Below are 21,544 nucleotides of genomic sequence, written 5' to 3'. Positions count from 1 at the left end.
TGTGTGAGTTTGCATAAAAAATATTAATTATGAGGCGGCAGGAAAATTATGCATAATGAGCTAAACAGACAATATTACAGTATTTAGTAAAATTAAAAAAATAAAAATAAACTTGGGTTATCACAGAAAAGCTAAATTTAATAGCTTAACTTCTAGATGTATTTTTATGACTGGAATTCAGTGTTTGAAAATGGAAAACACTAAATAGCCAATTTTACTCTACAAATATTTTTCATGATTAATAGAATTAATTGACTTATACAATAGTAAAAAATCTAAGATACAGCCAAAAGCACTCAATTCTCAGAGCTTCAACTAATGGGCAAATATTTCCCAGAGATGCAGCATGTGCTTTTTTAAATTCCATAGTTCATGTAGAATTTAGTTGCTTGGATACAAGTTCGGAGGTACTGGCTTATAGCATTTTGTACGTACATTTAGTAATGCCATTTCTCTTTTTCCCTTTACACAAATTATTTTCATGATTCTGGTAATGGGTTCTTTGAATATACTTTTCAAACTATTTTCTTCTTTTCAAATGACAAAAGAACAATTTGGCCAGAAGATACAGATTGAACAACAGGCATACCACTGTTTGCAAACTACATTATAATATCACGTACATGTAGTACAGAAACACAGTGAATCTAATTCAGCTATCATTATTTAGGTATCGAAGTGCTGCAAGATTCTCCTTCCTTTTTTAATCCTATGTACACACACACATATATATATTTTTATATATATATATATATATATAAATATATATATATATATTATATAAAGATTACATGTAGTTCAGTAAATGTACTATTAAATTACAGGTAATTATACAAATAAATTATATTATAATCTATTACATTATATAATAACAAATTATATTATAAAATGAAAAAACATATTTTATCAAATATTAGTCAACTTTTTTATATATTCTAGAATCAGAAAGATAAAATGAGGAAAAATCTGAATATAAAAAAGTATAAGTAGTAATAAGAGGACCACCCTATGTTTGGAAATATTTTTTAAAAAAAGGTCAAAATTAAAAAGTGCATGGGTGCATTTCAGTTTTAAATAGAATCATTTATGCAATAAACTTCCATTAAAGGGCTATTAAACACATAATGTATTTGTGTTTTCCTTACACAAAGCTGTGTAATAGGACACATATATTGTAAATAACAAAATGTATGCTTACTTGATAAATGTATTTCTTTCTTGACATGGTGAGTCCACGGAATCACGGAGAGTCCACGGAATTACTGTTGGGAATATCTTTCCTGGCCAGCAGGAGGAGGCAAAGAGCACCACAGCAAAGCTTTTAAGTATCACTTCCCTTCCCACAATCCCCAGTCATTAGACCGAAGGAAAAGGAGAGAAAGGAAATAACAAAAGGTGCAGAGGTACCTAAGGTTTATATAAAAAAAACTGTCTGAAAAACAGGGAGGGCGTGGACTCACCAAGTCAAGAAATAAATAAATTTATCAGGTAAGCATCAATTTTGTTTTATTTCTTAAGACACGGTGAGTCCACGGAATCATCAATTACTGTTGGGAATCAATACCCAAGCTAGAGGACACAGATGATTAGGGAGGGCAAGACAGGTAACCTAAACAGAAGTATCTAACAGCGTGAACAAGAGAGTAGAAACCTAAAATACAGGTTACTAAAAGTCTAGGCAAAAGAGAGCACAACTGTATGTAATAAAGAGGAGACTAAAGCGAATTCTTGAAATACAAATAATTTAATAAGGTTATACTATACAAATGCATACATCCAAACATACATATCACATACATACAGGGGTATGAGGGATGCATAAAAATGTCAGATGGGCCGTGAAGGGGACTGGTGCACCAGTGTACAAAAATAGGCAAATGTTCATCACTTTGATGCGTGTATAGGTAGCATATAATTGTAATCCAAAGTATAGTGCGTGTCCCTAGAAATGCACGGACCAGGTGGATACAGTCTTACCCCTTCGTGTCTAAATGCAAATAGTAGCGTGAGGTCATCAGGAGTCAAGGGGAGCTTAACCTCGCCGCGTCTTTTTCACAGGCATGTGTAAAGTGCAAATAGATAACAGTTCATGAGAATACCTGTCTCTTTCACGCGGTTGCTCTACCCTGAATCGTAGCTCCTGAGACACTGGATCTTCCAGATGAGACAAGGGGTAGACCACAGTCAGGCAAAAAGGTCCTCTGACAGAGTGCTGCAAACCGACGAGTCTTAGAGCTCGTTTCACTCCTTTCAATACAGCAGCATGGAGCTTCTTCCGGGTGCTGACGTCACGTCAGTGGCTGTGCTGATTTATGGGAATTTGGCCGCACAGGGAATGGAAGTCATTGGCAGAGAGATCTGTCATTCAAGACGGCTTTGATACTTTATAGCAACATTTTGCTTTCTTGTAGATCAGAACAGCAAGGGAATATTTACAGGGATACATTTGTGTTTAAAAACTCATCCTTACATACTTGCATTCGATACATTAGAAAATTATGTTATACATCTAATCTATTATGTTACTAGTGTGTGTGTATGTTTAGGTTGCATTGTGAAGATTGTGTTTTTTTATTATTTAATATTGCAATTACGCCATTATATTCAATTCATAATTTTGATACTACCAAAGACTATGTAGTTACACATAGAGTAATGTGCATATATCCGCAGAGGATTAAACTAAAAATGAAGCAAACTCTAATTTTTCATTGAGGCCATGAGGTGCTAAGGTATTAAGTTTATATATCCATTTTGTTTCTTTGCGTAGAAGGATATTATCAATATCCCCACCGCGCATGCTAAGTTTCACAGATTCGATTCCAATGAAATACAAATCATCAGTTTTAGATTCATGAAATTGTGCGTAGTGTCTTGCCACAGGGCTGTTAATATTACATTCCTTAATATCGTCCCTATGTTCAGAAATTCGAGAACGAAGTTCTCTGAAAGTTTTACCAACGTAAAAACTTTTACAGGAGCAGTAAAGTAAATATATAACTCCTTTTGTGGAGCAATTGATAAAGGAGTTGATTTTATATGTATGTCCTGTATTTGTGTCAAAGGTTTTGCTTCTCTGCATATATTGACAGCAGACACAGTGGCCACATGGGGTACTGCCTACAATTTTCTGTGCATTTTGTTCCAACCAATTATATGTTGGGACTTTATTGAATTCACTTTTAACCAAAATGTCTTTTAAATTACTGCAACGCCTTGCAGTCATCTGTGGATAATCTCCTACATATTGGTGGAGTGTTGTATCATTAGTTAGTAAATGCCAATTTCTATTCAGAGTGTCTTTTACTTTGCTCCAATGGGCATTATATTTAGTGATGAACCTGATCTTGTTTTCATCATTTGTGTCATCCCTGTTCTTACATTTATATAACAGGTCTTTTCTTTGGTGTTGGGAGGCTCTGTAGAGAGCTCTCTTAATACACCTTTTGGAATAGCCTCTATCATGGAATCGGGTCGCCATCTCTTTTGCTTGTATTTTAAATGTTTTATCATCAGAACATATTCTGCGAAGCCGCAGAAATTGTCCGTAGGGGATGCCTTTTTTCAAATTTGTGGGGTGGTGGCTCGACCCCAGGAGGAGGCTATTTGTTGCCGTTGGTTTCCGAAAGACTTCTGTCTCAATTTTCCCTTCTTTTTTGCTAATTTTCAAATCCAAAAAATCAATTGAGTTTAAGTCATGATTACAGGTGAGAAAAATGTTACGGTCATTACAGTTCAAAAGAGAAATGAATTTCATCAATTCATCCTCAGTGCCATCCCATAATAGCAAAATATCATCAACATATCTGATCCAGAGGGCCACATGTGCATCAACCACATCGGAGTGATCACCAAATACAATTTGGTTCTCCCAGCCACCAAGATGTAAACAGGCGTAGGTTGGTGCACATGTGGCCCCCATGGCAGTACCTTGTCTCTGTTTGTAGCACTTTGCATCAAAGATGAAGATATTATTGTCCAACACAAATTTTAATAAATCAATTACAAATTTGGTATGTTTTTTATAACCGAGACCCCTTGTATTAAGAAATTCCTCACATGTTTTAAGGCCAACATCATGCGGGATAGAGGAATATAGGGATTCAACGTCCAGGGACACTAAAATAGTGTCTTCCTGAATGTTGATCCCATCAAGTTTTTTTATTACGTCTGTTGAGTCTTGTACAAAAGTAGACAGAAGACCCCACTGCTTGCAGAACCTTTCTCCCAAAAGAAGCCTCAGCTGAGGCAAAGGTAAAACATTTTTAGAATTTAGAAAAAGTGAGCAAGGAAGACCAAGTTGCAACCTTACAAATCTGTTCTACAGAGGCCTCATTCTTGAAGGCCCAAAAAGAAGACACTGCACTAGTGGAGTGAGCTGTAATTCTCTTAGGAGGATGCTATCCAGCAGTCTCATAAGCCATACGAATAACACTTCTCAACCAGAGAGAAAGAGAAGTAGCAGTAGCTTTCTAGTCCTTATGTTTCCCAGAAAAGCAAACAATGCAAAACACTGACAAAAGTCCTTCGTAGCCTGCAGATAGAATTTAAGAGCCCGCACAACATCTAAGTTGTGCAACAAATGTTCTTTATGAGAAGAAGGGTTAGGACAGAGAGAAGGAACCACAATTTCCTGATTAATATTTCTGTCTGAAACAACTTTAGGAAGAAAACCAAACTTGATACGGAGAACTGCCTTATCCGCATGAAATATGAGATAAGGAGAATCAAACTGCAATGCTGAGAGTATAGAAACCCTCCGAGCAGAAGAAATAGCAGTAAGAAACAAAACCTTCCAAGATAATAACTTAATATCTATGGAATGCATAGGCTCAAACGAAGCCTGTTGTAAAACTTTAAGAACAAGGTAAGGCTCCAAAGAGGAGCAACTGATTTAAATACAGGCCTGATTCTGACCAGGGCCCGGCAAAAGGATTGTACATCCGGCACGTCCACCAGACGCTTGTGCAGCAGAATGGATAAAGCGGAAATCTGACCTTTGAGAGTACTGACAGATAACCCCTTCTCGTGGCCTTCGTTGAGAAAATATAAGATCCTAGGGATCCTGACCTAACTACAAGAATATAATTTAGAGTCACACCAATAAAGATATTTACGCCATATCTTATGGTAAATCTTTCTAGTAACAGGCTTACAAGCCTGAATCATGGTCTCAATGACCGATTCTGAAAACTCATGCTTAGCTAAAATCAAGCGTTCAATCTCCAAGCAGTCAGCTTCAGAGAAGCGAGATTTGGATGAAGAAAGGGGCCCTGAAGCAGAAGGTCCTTCCTCAGAGGTAGTCTCCACAGAGGCAGAGACGACATCTCTACTAGATCTGCATACCAGATCCTGCAAGGCCACGCAGGAGCTATTAGAATCACAGATGCTTTCTGCTGCTTGATCCGAGTGATAACTCGCGGTAGGAGAGCAAACGGAGGAAAGAGATATGCCAACCTGAAGTTCCAAGGAACTGCCAGTGCATCTATCAGAAAAGCTTGAGGATCTCTCGACCTCGAGCCGTAATTTAGGAGCTTGGTGTTCTGATGAAACGCCATCAGATCCAATTCTGGTATGCCCCATTTGGTTATTAACCTGGAGAACACTCCATCAAGGCATTGAAGATCGATCTCAACTCCAGAATGTTTATGGGGAGAGCAGATTCCTCCTGAGACCAAAGTCCCTGCGCCTTCAATGAGTCTCAGACTGCTCCCCAACCCAGAAGACTGGCATCCGTGGTTACAATTATCTAAGAGGGTCTCTAGAAACACGTCCCCTAGGACAGATAGATGTTCTTAGGACAGCCACCACGGTAGGGAGTCCCTTGTAGATTGATCCGGAACTATTCCCTGAGATAGATCTGTATAATCCTCATTCCACTGAGCGAGCATTCATAGCTGCAGAGGTTTCAAATGGAACCGAGCAAACAGAACTATGTCCATGGAAGCCATCATTAACCCGATTACCTCCATGCATTGGGCCTCTGATAGTCGAGCCGCTGACTGTAGGGACAGGCAAGCAGACAGAATCTTGGTTGTTCTGACTTCCATCAGAAATATTTTCATTGATAGAGAATCTATAATGGTTCCTAAGAAGATCATTCTTGTAGTCGGAACAAGAGAACTTTTCTCCAGATTGACCTTCCGTGGGAACGAAGAAACGCCAACAAGATCTTTGTATGAGATTCTGCTATTTGCAAAGATGGAGCCTGAACCAGAATGTCATCCAGATAAGGTGCCACTGCAATTCCCCGGGCCTGAATTACTGCCAACAGAGCTCCCAAGAACCTTTGAGAAGACTCTGGAAGCTAAGGCAAGGCCAAATGGAAGCACTACAAATTGAAATTGTTTGTCTAGATAGGCAAATCTCAGATATTTGTGATGGTCCCTGTGAATGGGCACGTGCAGGTACACATCCTTCAGGTCTATGGTTGTCCCTCTTGAATCAGAGGCAGAATGGAGCGGATAGTCTCCATCTTGAAGGATGGTACTCTGAGGAATTTGTTTAGTAACTTTAGATCTAGAATGGGCCTGAAAGTTTCCTCTTTTTTGGGAACCACAAACAGGTTTGAGTAAAACCCGAGACCCTGTTCTCCTCTCTTTTTATCTGGTCTACAGATAATCTTGAGAGGTGGAACCTGCCCCTGGGAGGAAAAGTTTTGAACTGTAACTTGTACCCCTGGGAAACTATGTCCACGGCCCACGGGTCTGGGACTTCTCATTCCAGAGCTTGCGCAAACTGAGAGAGTCTGCCCCCCACTTGATCCGATCCCGGATCAGGGCAAACCCTTCATGCTGACTTGGATTCAGCTGCGTGTTTCTTGGATTGCTTCCCCTTGTTCCAAGACTGACCAGGCTTCCAAGAGGGCTTGGATTGTTCCTGTTTGGTGGCGGCAGGGGAAGACTTACCTCTGAAGTTACGAAAGGAATGAAAATTAGTCTGACAATCCCTTCATTTTGTTCTTCTAGTCTTGAGGCAGAAAGGATCCTTTACCACCCGTGATATCGGAAATAATTTCTGCCAAAGCCGGTCCAAACAAGGTCTACATCAAGGTTCTTTCAATACAAGAACCAAAAAAAGGTAAAGGAGGTTCAACATGGGCACTCAAACACATTTTTCACTCTATTTCAGGCATATACTCTAAGTCCATCTTTGCAAAAGATCTACCTAAACAAAAAAAATGTCTTAATGTACTGTCCCTTTAACTGGTAACGTTAGTAAAAAACACAGTAGGACATTGGTTGCAAGAACCGCAGCTAAACCAGATAGCCTCCCTTTATAACAAGCAGCTCACTATTTGTAATCACAGAAGGCTTTTATTCAAGTACAATTAGAAAAATGTCTGGCCCCTCTACACCTCAGCGTTAAGCTGGGGTGCCTACCTGAACCTTGTCTGGCACAGCTCTGGATAAAACATGCTAAGCTACTGTGTCTGCAACACCATAATTTGATAGCAGGGAAAGGGTGCGAAATTACAGCATGCTCTGAAGCCAGAAGAAGCTCCGCCCCTGTGACGTCACGGCCTGTAGAGAGTCTGCCCACCTCCTGAATTAACAACGACTGTTCCCAGAAATTTAAAACACTGAGCCACTAATAATAACATTTTTTACACAATATAAAAAGTCTTTTGTTTTTATACTCTCTCTCACACACCGTAGCAGTGCCCTGCATCCTGTCAAATGTATCCTGAACTGAGGATAACTTACCCCCATAATGATGAAGAAACTTACTCAAGTGCCAGGGTTTCTGAATAAACTGAGTCTTCAAAAACTAAAATGGCACTTACCTGCACCTCTGTCCGACAGGAGGACATCTCACCGGCATGAGAGGAAGCCACTCCTCACAGAGACCTAGAATAAAAGTAATGAGCAGAGTAAGCCTACTCTGGCATTCTGAGAAAGGGCAGCAATCTGTGAGGCCCACCCCACAAGTTCCTAGCTGCTTTAAAGCTACCACAGCCCTGCTGAAGAGACTAACGTGGAGTACATCTAAACCCAGATTGTGGTGGAAGATCAGCGCAATCCTGCCCTGGCTTCAAAACAAAAAAATCTTGATAGAAGAATTTTATACAGACACCTATAACTTCACCTCCTCCTTTCACTGAAGGCAAAGAGAATGACCGGGGGTTGTGGGAAGGGAAGTGATACTTAACAGCTTTGCTGTGGTGCTCTTTGCCTCAACCTGCTGGCCAGGAGTGATATTCCCAACAGTAATTGATGATTCTGTGGACTCACTGTGTCTTAAGAAAGAAAAGGCTAAATCCTACTAATTTAATTTGAATCAAATAATAAGCAGCTTTCCTCATTAGTATTCTCTAAATGAGATACATTTCTACATAGTTAAAAGTGAAATATGTTGCAACATTTGTTTCTAGCAATTAGATACATTACAGTCCCAAATAGTGGCATGTTTTTAAATATCAGCAGGGCAGCAGATACTGTGAGTAATAAAAGTTAAACTTTAATTTTTACTACATTTGTGCTAATATGTAATTTTGTGCTAATTTGCATTCTTTGTTATACCTACTTCTAGGTTAAATATCTATACTTAGTGATCCATTCTGTATATATTTTACTGCTAGGTAGCTATGCTTATTTTTATCCCTATAAAAAAGGCCCTTGACCTGACATTTTAACATTTTTCAGCAATATTTTAATTACATGCTCAAACTCTGTAGCCACTCGTCTTTTTTTTTTTTTTAAAAACAAATTAAACGTTCTGTTTTTCATGAACACAAATGGGAAAACTTAAAGCTTAGGCGTTAAGGGACATTAAACACTTTGGGCCAGATTACAAGTGGAGCGATATTCAACGCTCCTGTTTGAGCGTTTACTGAGCTAGGAGTAAACGTTTTGTGTGTCCTCGGGTTGTGCTCGCATTATGAGTTGAAAGTAAAAAGTTAACGCTCATGCTCTAAACAGATGCAGGCAAAAAGTCGAACTTGAAATATTGCGCACTATAAACTATTCTCTGATAGAAGTCAATGGAGAAAAAAATGTGAAAAAAAAACACCCCACTCCTAAACGAATATTCTAACCCCACATAAAAAAGTTAATTTATGCTTACCTGATAAATTAATTTCTTCTATGGTACGACAAGTCCACCGATTCATCCTTTACTTGTGGGATATTATCCTCCTGCTAACAGGAAGTGGCAAAGAGCACCACAGCAGAGCAGTCTATATAGCTCCTCCCTTAGCTCCACCCCCCAGTCATTCGATCGAAGGTACAGGAAGAAAAAGGAGAAACTACAAGGTGCAGAGGTGACTGAAGTTTAAAATCAAAAAAATATAATCTGTCTTAAAATGACAGGGCGGGCCGTGGACTCGTCGTACCATAGAAGAAATTAATTTATCAGGTAAGCATAAATCTACTTTTCTTCTATAAGGTACGACGAGTCCACGGATTCATCCTTTACTTGTGGGATACAATACCAAAGCTACAGGACACAGATGAACGGGAGGGACAAGACAGATGGTTAAACAGAAGGCACCACTGCTTGAAGAACTTCTCTCCCAAAAATAGCCTCCGAAGAAGCAAAAGTATCAAATTTGTAAAATTTGGAAAAGGTATAAAGCGAAGACCAAGTCGCAGCCTTACAAATCTGTTCAACAGAAGCATCATTTTAAAAAGCCCAAGTGGAAGCCACTCTAGTAGAGTGAGCTGTAATCCTTTCAGGAGGTTGCTGTCCAGCAGTCTCGTATGCCAAACGGATGATGCTTTTCAGCCAAAAAAAAAGAGAGGTAGCCGTAGCTTTTTGACCTCTACGTTTTCCAGAATAGACAACAAACAAAGAAGATGTTTGACGGAAATCTTTGGTTGCTTGCAAGTAAAACTTCAAAGCATGAACCACGTCCAAGTTGTGCAACAGACGCTCCTTGTTAGAGGAAGGATTAGGACACAGAGAAGGAACAACTATTTCCTGATTGATATTCCTATTAATAACAACCTTAGGAAGGAATCCAGGTTTGGTACGCAAAACCACCTTATCAGCATGGAAAACAAGATAAGGCGAGTCGCATTGCAATGCAGATAGTTCATAAACTCTTTGAGCCGAAGAGATAGCAACTAAAAACAGAACTTTCCAAGATAGAAGCTTAATATCTATGGAATGCATAGGTTCAAACGGAACCCCTTGAAGAACTTTAAGAACTAAATTCAAACTCCATGGCTGAGCAACAGGTTTAAACACAGGCTTGATTCTAACTAAAGCCTGACAGAACGACTGAACGTCTGGAACATCTGCCAGACGCTTGTGCAGTAGAATTGATAAAGCAGATATCTGTCCCTTTAAGGAACTAGCTGATAGCCCTTTCTCCAATCCTTCTTGGAGAAAGGACAAAATCCTAGGAATCCTGATCTTACTCCATGAGTAGCCTTTGGATTCGCAAAAATAAAGATATTTACGCCATATCTTATGATAAATATTCCTAGTGACAGGCTTTTGAGCCTGAATCAAGGTATCTATGACCGACTCAGAGAAACCCCGCTTGGATAAAATCAAGCGTTCAATCTCCAAACAGTCAGCCGCAGAGAAACTAGATTTGGATGCTGGAACGGACCTTGAATCAGAAGGTCCTGTCTCAGTGACAGAGTCCATGGTGGAAGAGATGACATGTCCACCAGGTCTGCATACCAAGTCCTGCGTGGCCACGCAGGTGCTATCAAAATCACTGAAGCTCTCTCCTGTTTGATTCTGGCAATCAAACGAGGAAGTAGAGGAAATGGTGGAAACACATAAGCCAGGTTGAACGACCAGGGTACTGCTAGAGCATCTATCAGTACTGCCTGAGGATCCCTTGACCTGGACCCGTAACAAGGAAGTTTGGCGTTCTGACGAGACGCCATCAGATCCAATTCTGGTGTGCCCCATTGCTGAATCAATTGTGCAAACACCTCCGGATGGAGTTCCCACTCCCCCGGATTAAAATTCTGACGCTTCCCAGTTCTCCACTCCTGGGATATAGATTGCTGATAGATGGCAAGAGTGAGTCTCTGCCCATTGAATTATTTTGGTAACCTCTATCATCGCTAGAGAACTCTTTGTTCCCCCCCCTGATGATTGATAGATGCTACAGTCGTGATGTTGTCCGACTGGAATCTTATGAATCTGGCCGAAGCCAGCTGAGGCCACGCCTGAAGCGCGTTGAATATCGCTCTCAGTTCTAGAATATTTATCGGGAGGTGAGCCTCCTCCTGAGTCCACAGACCCTGTGCTTTCAGGGAATTCCAGACTGCACCCCAGCCCAATAGGATGGCGTCCGTCGTCACTTTGACCCATGCTAGCCTGCGGAAACACATTCCCTGGGACAGATGATCCTGTGACAACCACAAAAGAAGAGAGTCTCTGGTCTCTTGATCCAGATTTATCTGAGGAGATAAATCTGCATAATCCCCATTCCACTGTTTGAGTATGCATGGTTGAAGTGGTCTGAGATGCAAGCGAGCAAACGGAACTATGTCCATTGCCGCTACTATTAGTCCAATTACCTCCATACACTGAGCCACTGACGGCCGAGGAATGGAATGAAGAGCTCGGCAGGTGGTTAAAATCTTTGATTTCCTGACCTCTGTCAGAAAAATGTTCATGTCCACCAAATCTATCAGAGTTCCCAGGAATGGAACTCTTGTGAGAGGGATAAGTGAACTCTTTTTTTACGTTCACCTTCCACCCGTGAGATCTTAGAAAAGCCAACACGATGTCAGTGTGAGACTTGGCTAGTTGGTAAGTCGACGCCTGAATTAGGATATCGTCCAGATAAGGAGCCACTGCTATGCCCCGCGGACTTAGAACCGCCAGAAGGGACCCTAGCACCTTTGTGAAAATTCTGGGAGCTGTGGCCAACCCGAAGGGAAGAGCCACAAACTGGTAATGCTTGTCCAGAAAGGCGAACCTGAGGAACTGGTGATGATCTTTGTGGATAGGGATGTGTAGATACGCATCCTTTAAGTCCACGGTGGTCTCTGAAGGATGGGACTCTGAGGAATTTGTTTAATATCTTGAGATCTAAAATTGGTCTGAATGTTCCCTCTTTGTTGGGAACCACAAACAGATTGGAGTAGAACCCCTGCCCCTGTTCTGTTTTTCGGAACTGGGCAGATCACTTACATGGTACACAGCGTAAGAACGCCTCTCTTTTTGTCTAGTTTACAGACAATTGAGAAAGATGGAATCTCCCCCTTGGAGGAGAATCTTTGAAATCTAGAAGCTACACCTGGGTTACGATTTCTAAAGCCCAGGAGTCCTGAACGTCTCTTGCCCAAGCTTGAGCAAAGAGAGAAAGTCTGCCCCCTACTAGATCCGGTCCCGGATCGGGGGCTACCCCTTCATGCTGTCTTGGTGGCAGAAGCGGGCTTCTTTGCCTGTTTACCCTTGTTCCAAGTCTGGTTAGGTCTCCAGACTGACTTGGATTGAGCAAAATTCCCCTCTTGCTTTGCAGCAGGGGAAGAGGTAGAGGGACCACCTTTGAAGTTTAGAAAGGAACGAAAATTATTTTGTTTGGTCCTCATCCTATTTGCCTTATCCTGAGGAGGGGCATGACCTTTCCCTCCAGTGATGTCTGAAATTATCTCTTTCAGTTCAGGACAGAATAGGGTCTTACCCTTGAAAGGGATGGCTAAAACCTTAGATTTTGATGACACATCAGCAGAACAGGACTTAAGCCATAATGCTCTACGCTCTAAAATGGCAAAACCTGAATTCTTTGCAGCTAATTTAGCCAGCTGAAAAGTGGCATCTGTAATGAAAGAATTAGCTAGCTTGAGAGCCCTAATTCTATCCTGAATATCATCTAATGGAGTCTCAACCTGAAGAGCCTCCTCCAGAGCCTCAAACCAAAAAGCAGCTGCAGTAGTTACAGTAACAATGCACGCTATAGGTAGGAGAAGAAAACCCTGATGAACAAATATTTTCTTTAGGAGACCCTCTAATTTTTTATCCATAGGATCTTTGAAAGCACAACTGTCCTCAATAGCTATAGTTGTACGCTTAGCCAGGGTAGAAATAGCTCCCTCCACCTTAGGGACCATCTGCCACGAGTCCCGCATGGTGTCTGATATGGGAAACATTTTCTTAAAAGTAGGAGGGGGAGCGAACGGAATACCTGGTCTATCCCACTCCTTAGTAACAATATCCGAAATCCTCTTAGGGACCGGAAAAACATCAGTGTAGGCAGGAACCTCTAGAAATCTGTCCATTTTAAACAATTTCTCTGGAACTACAATAGGGTCACAATCATCCAGAGTCGCTAAAACCTTCCTGAGCAATAAGCGGACATGTTATAGTTTAAATTTAAAAGCTGTCATATCTGAGTCTTTCTGAGGGAACATCTTGATGAAACAAAAATTTCTCCCTCAGACAGCAAATCCCTCACCCCCAACTCAGAACATTGTGAGGGTACATCGGATATGGCTAATAAAGCGTCAGAGGGCTCAGCATTTGTTCTCACACCAGACCTACTGCGCTTCCCGTGCAACCCAGGCAGCTTAGATAAAACCTCTGTGAGGGTAGTATTCATAACTGCGGCCATATCTTGCAGGGTGAAAGAATTAGATGTACTAGAAGTACTTGGCGTCGCTTGTGCGGGCGTTAATGGTTGTGACACTTGGGGAGAATTAGATGGCATAACCTGATTCCCTTCTGATTGAGAATCATCCTGCGACATACTTTTAGTAGCTAAAATATGTTCTTTGCAATTTATTGACCTTTCAGTGCATGAGGGACACATTCTAAGTGGGGGTTCCACAATGGCTTCTAAACATATTGAACAATGACTTTCCTCAATGTCAGACATGTTGAACAGGCTAGTAATGACTACAAACAAGCATGAAAACACTTTATTTAGTGGAAAAAAACATAATTTATGCTTACCTGATAAATGTATTTCTCTTGTGGTGTATCCAGTCCACGGATCATCCATTACTTGTGGGATATTCTCATTCCCAACAGGAAGTTGCAAGAGGACACCCACAGCAGAGCTGTCTATATAGCTCCTCCCCTAACTGCCATATCCAGTCATTCGACCGAAAACAAGCAGAGAAAGGAGAAACCATAGGGTGCAGTGGTGACTGTAGTTTAAAATTAAAAAATACCTGCCTTAAAATGACAGGGCGGGCCGTGGACTGGATACACCATAAGAGAAATAAATTTATCAGGTAAGCATAAATTATGTTTTCTCTTGTAAGGTGTATCCAGTCCACGGATCATCCATTACTTGTGGGATACCAATACCAAAGCTAAAGTACACGGATGAAGGGAGGGACAAGGCCGGTACTTAAACGGAAGGTACCACTGCCTGTAAAACCTTTCTCCCAAAAATAGCCTCCGAAAAAAGCAAAAGTATCAAATTTGTAGAATTTTGAAAAAGTATGAAGCGAAGACCAAGTCGCCACCTTGCAAATCTGTTCAACAGAAGCCTCATTTTTAAAGGCCCATGTGGAAGCCACAGCTCTAGTAGAATGAGCTGTAATCCTTTCTGGAGGCTGCTGGCCAGCAGTCTCATAGGCTAAGCGGATTATGCTTCTTAGCCAAAAAGAAAGAGAGGTTGCCGAAGCCTTTTGACCTCTCCTCTGTCCAGAGTAGACAACAAACAAAGCAGATGTTTGACGAAAATCTTTAGTAGCTTGTAAGTAAAACTTTAAAGCACGAACCACGTCCAGATTGTGTAATAGACGTTCCTTCTTTGAAGAAGGATTAGGACACAAAGAAGGAACAACAATCTCTTGATTGATATTCTTATTAGATACCACCTTAGGTAAAAACCCAGGTTTGGTACTCAGGACTACCTTATCCGCATGGAAGATCAGATAAGGAGAATCACATTGTAAAGCAGATAACTCGGAGACTCTACGAGCCGAGGAAATAGCTACCATAAAAGTTTGATATCTATGGAATGAAGAGGTTCAAACGGAACTCCTTGAAGAACCTTAAGAACCAGATTTAAGCTCCATGGCGGAGCAACAGGTTTAAACACAGGCTTGATTCTAACTAAAGCCTGACAAAATGCCGGAACGTCTGGAACATCTGCCAGACGCTTGTGGAAAAGAATAGACAGGGCAGAAATCTGTCCCTTTAAGGAACTAGCTGACAATCTTTTTTCCAAACCTTGGAGAAAGGATAATATCCTGGGAATCCTGACCTTACTCCATGAGTAAACCTTGGATTCACACCAATAAAGATATTTACGCCATATCTTATGGTAAATTTTCCTGGTGACAGGCTTTCGTGCCTGTATTAAGGTATCAATGACTGACTCGGAGAAGCCACGCTTTGATAACATCAAGCGTTCAATCTCCAGGCAGTCAGTCTCAGAGAAATTAGATTTGGATTATTGAAAGGACCTTGAAGTAAAAGGTCTTGTCTTAACGGCAGAGTCCAAGGTGGAAAGGATGACATGTCCACCAGATCTGCATACCAGGTCCTGCGTGGCCACGCAGGCGCTATCAAGATCACTGATGCTCTCTCCTGCTTGATCTTGGCAATCAGACGAGGGAGCAGAGGAAACGGTGGAAACACATAAGCCAGGTTGAAAGACCAGGGTGCTGCTAGAGCATCTATCAGCATCGCCTTGGGATCCCTGGACCTGGATCCGTAACAAGGAAGCTTGGTGTTCTGGCGAGACGCCATGAGATCCAGTTCTGGTTTGCCCCAACGATGAATCAATTGTGCAAACACCTCCGGATGGAGTTCCCACTCCCCCGGGTGAAAAGTCTGACGACTTAGAAAATCCGCCTCCCAGTTCTCTACACCCGGGAAATGGATAGCTAATAGGTGGCAAGAGTGAATCTTTGCCCAGCGAATTATCTTTGAGACTTCTAACATCGCTAGGGAACTCCTTGTTCCCCCTTGATGGTTGATGTAAGCCACAGTCGTGATGTTGTCCGACTGAAATCTGATGAACCTCAGAGTTGCTAACTGAGGCCAAGCCTGAAGAGCATTGAATATCGCTCTCAGTTCCAGAATATTTATTGGAAGGAGTGACTCCTCCTGAGTCCACGATACCTGAGCCTTCAGGGAGTTCCAGACTGCACCCCAACCTAGAAGGCTGGCATCTGTCGTTACAATTGTCCAATCTGGCCTGCGAAAGGTCATACCTTTGGACAGATGGACCCGAGATAGCCACCAGAGAAGAGAATCCCTGGTCTCTTGATCCAGATTTAGTAGAGGGGACAAATCTGTGTAATCCCCATTCCACTGACTGAGCATGCTAAGTTGCAGCGGTCTGAGATGTAGGCGTGCAAACGGCACTATGTCCATTGCCGCTACCATTAAGCCGATTACTTCCATGCACTGAGCCACAGAAGGGCGAGGAATGGAATAAAGAGCACGGCAGGAAATTAGAAGTTTTGATAACCTGGACTCCGTCAGGTAAATTTTCATTTCTACAGAATCTATCAGAGTCCCTAGGAAGGAAACTATTGTGAGGGGGGATAGAGAACTCTTTTCCTCGTTCATCTTCCACCCATGCGACCTCAGAAATGCCAACACTATGTCCGTATGAGACTTGGCAATTTGGAAGTTTGACACCTGAATCAGGATGTCATCTAAATAAGGGGCCACTGCTATGCCCCGCGGCCTTAGAACCGCCAGAAGCGACCCCAGAACCTCCATAGAAATTCTTGGGGCTGTAGCTAACACAAAGGGAAGAGCTACAAACTGGTAATGCCTGTCTAGGAAGGCAAACCTGAGAAACCGATGATGATCTTTGTGTATCGGAATGTGAAGATAAGCATCCTTTAAATCCACTGTAGTCATGTATTGACCCTCCTGGATCATAGGTAGGATGGTACGAATAGTCTCCATCTTGAATGATGGAACTCTGAGGAATTTGTTTAAGATCTTTAGATCCAAAATTGGTCTGAAGGTTCCTTCTTTTTTGGGAACCACAAACAGATTTGAGTAAAATCCCTGTCCCTGTTCCTCCTTTGGAACTGGATGGATCACTCCCATAACTAGGAGGTCTTGTACACAGTGTAAGAATGCCTCTCTCTTTATCTGGTTTGCAGATAATTGTGAAAGGTGAAATCTCCCTTTTGGGGGGGAAGCCTTGAAGTCCAGAAGATATCCCTGGGATATAATTTCCAACGCCCAGGGATCCTGGACATCTCTTGCCCACGCCTGGGCGAAGAGCGAAAGTCTGCCCCCTACTAGATCCGTTACCGGATAGGGGGCCGTACCTTCATGCTGTCTTAGAGGCAGCAGCAGGCTTTTTGGCCTGCTTACCTTTGTTCCAGGTCTGGTTAGGTCTCCAGACCATCTTGGACCAGGCCTGAATAGGGTCTGCCCCTTGAAGGGAATGTTAAGCAGCTTAGACTTTGAAGTAACGTCAGCTGACTATGATTTAAGCCATAGCGCTCTGCGCGCCTGGATAGCAAAGCCAGAATTCTTAGCCGTTAGTTTAGTCAAATGAACAATGGCATCAGAAACAAAAGAATTGGCTAGCTTAAGTGCTCTAAGCTTGTCAAGTATGTCATCCAATGGAGTCGCTACCTGTAAAGCCTCTTCCAGAGACTCAAACCAGAACGCCGCAGCAGCAGTGACAGGAGCAATGCATGCAAGGGGCTGTAGGATAAAACCTTGTTGAATAAACATTTTCTTAAGGTAACCCTCTAACTTTTTATCCATTGGATCTAAGAAAGCACAACTGTCCTCGACAGGGATAGTAGTACGCTTTGCTAGAGTAGAAACTGCTCCCTCCACCTTAGGAACTGTCTGCCATAAGTCCTGTGTGGTGGCGTGTATTGGAAACATTTTTCTAAAAATAGGAGGGGGAGAGAACGGCACACCTGGTCTATCCCATTCCTTAGTAATAATTTCTGTAAACCTTTTAGGTATTGGAAAAACATCAGTGCACACCGGCACTGCATAGTATTTATCCAGTCTACACAATTTCTCTGGCACTGCAATTGTATCACAGTCATTCAGAGCAGCTAAAACCTCCCTGAGTAACATGCGGAGGTGTTCAAGCTTAAATTTAAATGTAGAGATATCAGAATCAGGTTGCATCATCTTCCCTGAGTCAGAAACATCACCCACAGAAAGAAGCTCTCCTTCTTCAGTTTCTGCATATTGTGAGGCAGTATCAGACATAGCTCTTAAAGCGTCAGTATGCTCTGTATTTCGTCTAACTCCAGAGCTATCTCGCTTTCCTCTAAATTCAGGTAGTCTGGCTAATACCGCTGACAGTGTATTATCCATGACTGCCGCCATGTCTTGTAAAGTAAACGCTATGGGCGCCCTTGATGTACTTGGCGCCATTTGAGCGTGAGTCCCTTGAGTGGGAGTCAAAGGATCTGACACGTGGGGAGAGTTAGTCAGCATAACTTCCCCCTCGTCAGATTCCTCTGGTGATACATTTTTTAAAGACATAATATGATCTTTATTGCTTAAAGTGAAATCAGTACATTTGGTACACATTCTAAGAGGGGGTTCCACCATGGCTTTTAAACATAATGAACAAGGAGTTTCCTCTATGTCAGACATGTTTGTACAGACTAGCAATGAGACTAGCAAGCTTGGAAAACACTTTAAATCAAGTTAACAAGCAAATATAAGAAACGGTACTGTGCCTTTAAGAGAAACAAATTTTGTCAGAATTTGAAAAACAGTGAAAAAAGGCAGTAAATCAAACGAAATTTTTACAGTGTGTATAATAAGCTAACAGAGCATTGCACCCACTTGCAAATGGATGATTAACCCCTTAGTTCAAAAAACGGATAAAAAAAACGATATAGACGATTTTGGAAAGCCTAAGAGCCCTCTAGAGATGTCCTATAGCATTCAGGGGACTCCTGGAGGAAGCTGGATGTCTCAGTCTGTAAAAGTTACTGCGCAAAAAAGCGCTAAATTAGGCCCCTCCCACTCATAGTAACACAGTGGAAAGCCTCAGGAAACTGTTTCTAGGCAAATTTAAGCCAGCCATGTGGAAAAAAACTAGGCCCCAATAAAGTTTTATCACCAAAGTATATATAAAAACGTTTAAACATGCCAGCAAATGTTTTATATTGTAAATATAAAAGAGTATTACCTCAGAAAGTAAGCATGATACCAGTCGCTATTAAATCACTGTATTCAGGCTTACCTTACATAAATTTGGTATCAGCAGCATTTTCTAGCATTTCACATCTTCTAGAAAAAATCTTAACTGCACATACCTCATAGCAGGATAACCTGCACGCCATTTCCCCGCTGAAGTTATCTCTCTCTTCAGTCATGTGTGAGAACAGCAATGGATCTTAGTTACAACCTGCTAAGGTCATAGAAATCACAGGCAGATTCTTCTATTTTTCTGCCTGGAACAAAATAGTACATCTCCGGTACCATTTAAAAATAATAAACTTTTGATTGAAGCAAAATAACAGCTACATTTCACCACTTCCTCTCTTACTACCTCCATGCTTGTTGAGAGTTGCAAGAGAATGACTAGATATGGCAGTTAGGGGAGGAGCTATATAGACAGCTCTGCTGTGGGTGTCCTCTTGCAACTTCCTGTTGGGAATGAGAATATCCCACAAGTAATGGATGATCCGTGGACTGGATACACCTTACAAGAGAAAATAACATGTGAGAAGGTAACAAAGAGCAAGAGAGAAGGAAATCATAAGCAGAGCGAAGGAGAAGGGAGGGAGAGAATCTAGAAACTAGGTTGGAGATATAGGGTGGAGCAGTTTTATCTACTTAACTGCAAAGGGCTCTAATGCACTTATATATATGTCTATATATGTGTGCATATGTATTTATGTGTTTATATGTATGTATATATATATATATCTTTAAATACATATATACACATATAAATACATCTGTATACACATATAGACATATATATATACATACAAAAACCTATTTAAAGATGTATATGTATGTATCTCTATGCTAAAGCCCTTTGCCTACCTTTTTTTCTAACACATGAGATCACATATCTTTGAGCCCTTATAACTTTTCTGTGCAATTATTTTCTTGAATATTTTTTTTTATTAGATAGTGTTATTATAAGTGTGACTGCACTTTGTAATGTATTTTTGATGTGACTTATGCAACTTTTTAGTTTTGCAAAATAGTTAACCAGAGCTCTGAGGTTGCAGTAATCATTCTAGCGTAAATCGCGATTGTGATCACACGTTCACATTTACTTTCAACTTGTAATACGAGCGCAATTTATTTAAGTAGAATAATTAGTTCTTATCTTTAAATTCTACAACTACCATAACAGAATGTGCAATTGAAATCGATTTATGAACAAGTAAAATACTATGGGCTCCATTTATCAAGCGGCACATAGAGCTTTGGAGCACCTTTGGTGTAGGCTCGCAAGAGTGAGTCTGCAGCTTATAGTTAAAAAGCAGCAATCATCAGATCGCTACTTCTTAACCTATATACGCTAGCTCTGAGCTGGTGGATTAATATCCAGACTAATCCGACTGTGGTGATTGACAGCCCCTGCTCGAGAGTGATTGTCCCTGCGCAAGCATGCCTTGAACATTTTTAAATGCTTGCAGCTATTGCTGCTTATGCAGACAGGTTTGCAGAAGCAAACCTTGTCTATTTGGACTTTAATAAATGGGGCACTATGAATTTAGGTACCTCCTAAGAATTTACTGGCACCAAAGATACTTTTTGACATTGTAATCTTTTTAGTCTTTTACGTGAAATTTCTACAATGAAAGTACAAGAAAATCAAAGAGAAGCATTCACTGCTTCAATGTAAATCAGTCAGTCAAGTGGATTTTAATGCATCTACTTACATGATTTGCTTTTGCCATTTGAGCTTTTAAAGGACAAGGAATACTAGGTTTGGACACGTGCAAATAGTGAAACCCTCCAGGGACAACTCCACCTATAACAAAAGTAATAAGCATATTAGATAACTATATATATATATATATATATATATTTTCTATGGGTGATTACAGCCACCTGTGCACCCCTTCTTTGTTCTCAGTTTGTTTGGCTTTGTGAGCTCGCATGATGGTGTGGCTGTGTTAGGGACTCAGGCGATGGAAAGGACCTTGACGTGGTGCCTGAGCTTTCCCATTTGGCCAGATGCGGTGACTAACCTTTCCAGTTGTGATTTTATCTTAGCTGTGAGCTAGCTGGTGAGTGCTGGGTGTTTCTATGTGTTGTATTACTTTTTATTTGTAATCTCCCTTGCTTCTTGCACCCATTCCGGACTGGGGTTAACTGCCTGTGGCTCTGGTGACATCACAGCTTTTTTGGAGTGCTATTTAGCACCCAGGGCTGGATGTTACTGAGTCACAGGACGTGTACCTGATCCGGTCTTGGAGTGCAGTTCCCTTCCATGTTTTATTTATTTATATTATATATGTATATGTATATATACACACACAAATAATGAACATTTTAATAATATTTATCTTGTCCAGTTTTTCAACAATTTGTTAACGCAGGATTCAGATATCTGACTTTGCTATATGCTGCACAAAGGTTGCTTGATCAGTGCAGGAGTTATTTATATATGTCCCTAAGTTGCCATAGCAAAGTATAAAAGATAAACATGCTCAATAGTTTTTTTGAGGGTTATGTCCCT

The 21,544-nt window shown here is 41.2% G+C and overlaps 1 protein-coding gene across 1 annotated transcript in view; it reads right to left on the bottom strand.

Moving 5' to 3' along the window:
* CFAP61 (cilia and flagella associated protein 61) overlaps positions 1-21,544 on the bottom strand; it is an 854,500-nt gene that overhangs the window by 173,940 nt on the left and 659,016 nt on the right. The window contains exon 23 of the mRNA XM_053712009.1: positions 20,742-20,833. Within this exon, the coding sequence (XP_053567984.1) occupies positions 20,742-20,833 (92 nt within the window). The remainder of the gene's footprint in view (positions 1-20,741; positions 20,834-21,544) is intronic.

The sequence above is a fragment of the Bombina bombina genome, chromosome 4 (assembly GCF_027579735.1).
Source record: "Bombina bombina isolate aBomBom1 chromosome 4, aBomBom1.pri, whole genome shotgun sequence".
Taxonomy (NCBI): domain Eukaryota; kingdom Metazoa; phylum Chordata; class Amphibia; order Anura; family Bombinatoridae; genus Bombina; species Bombina bombina.
The sequence above is the reverse complement of the archived record's forward strand: the minus strand, read 5'-3'. Positions and strand labels throughout refer to the sequence as shown.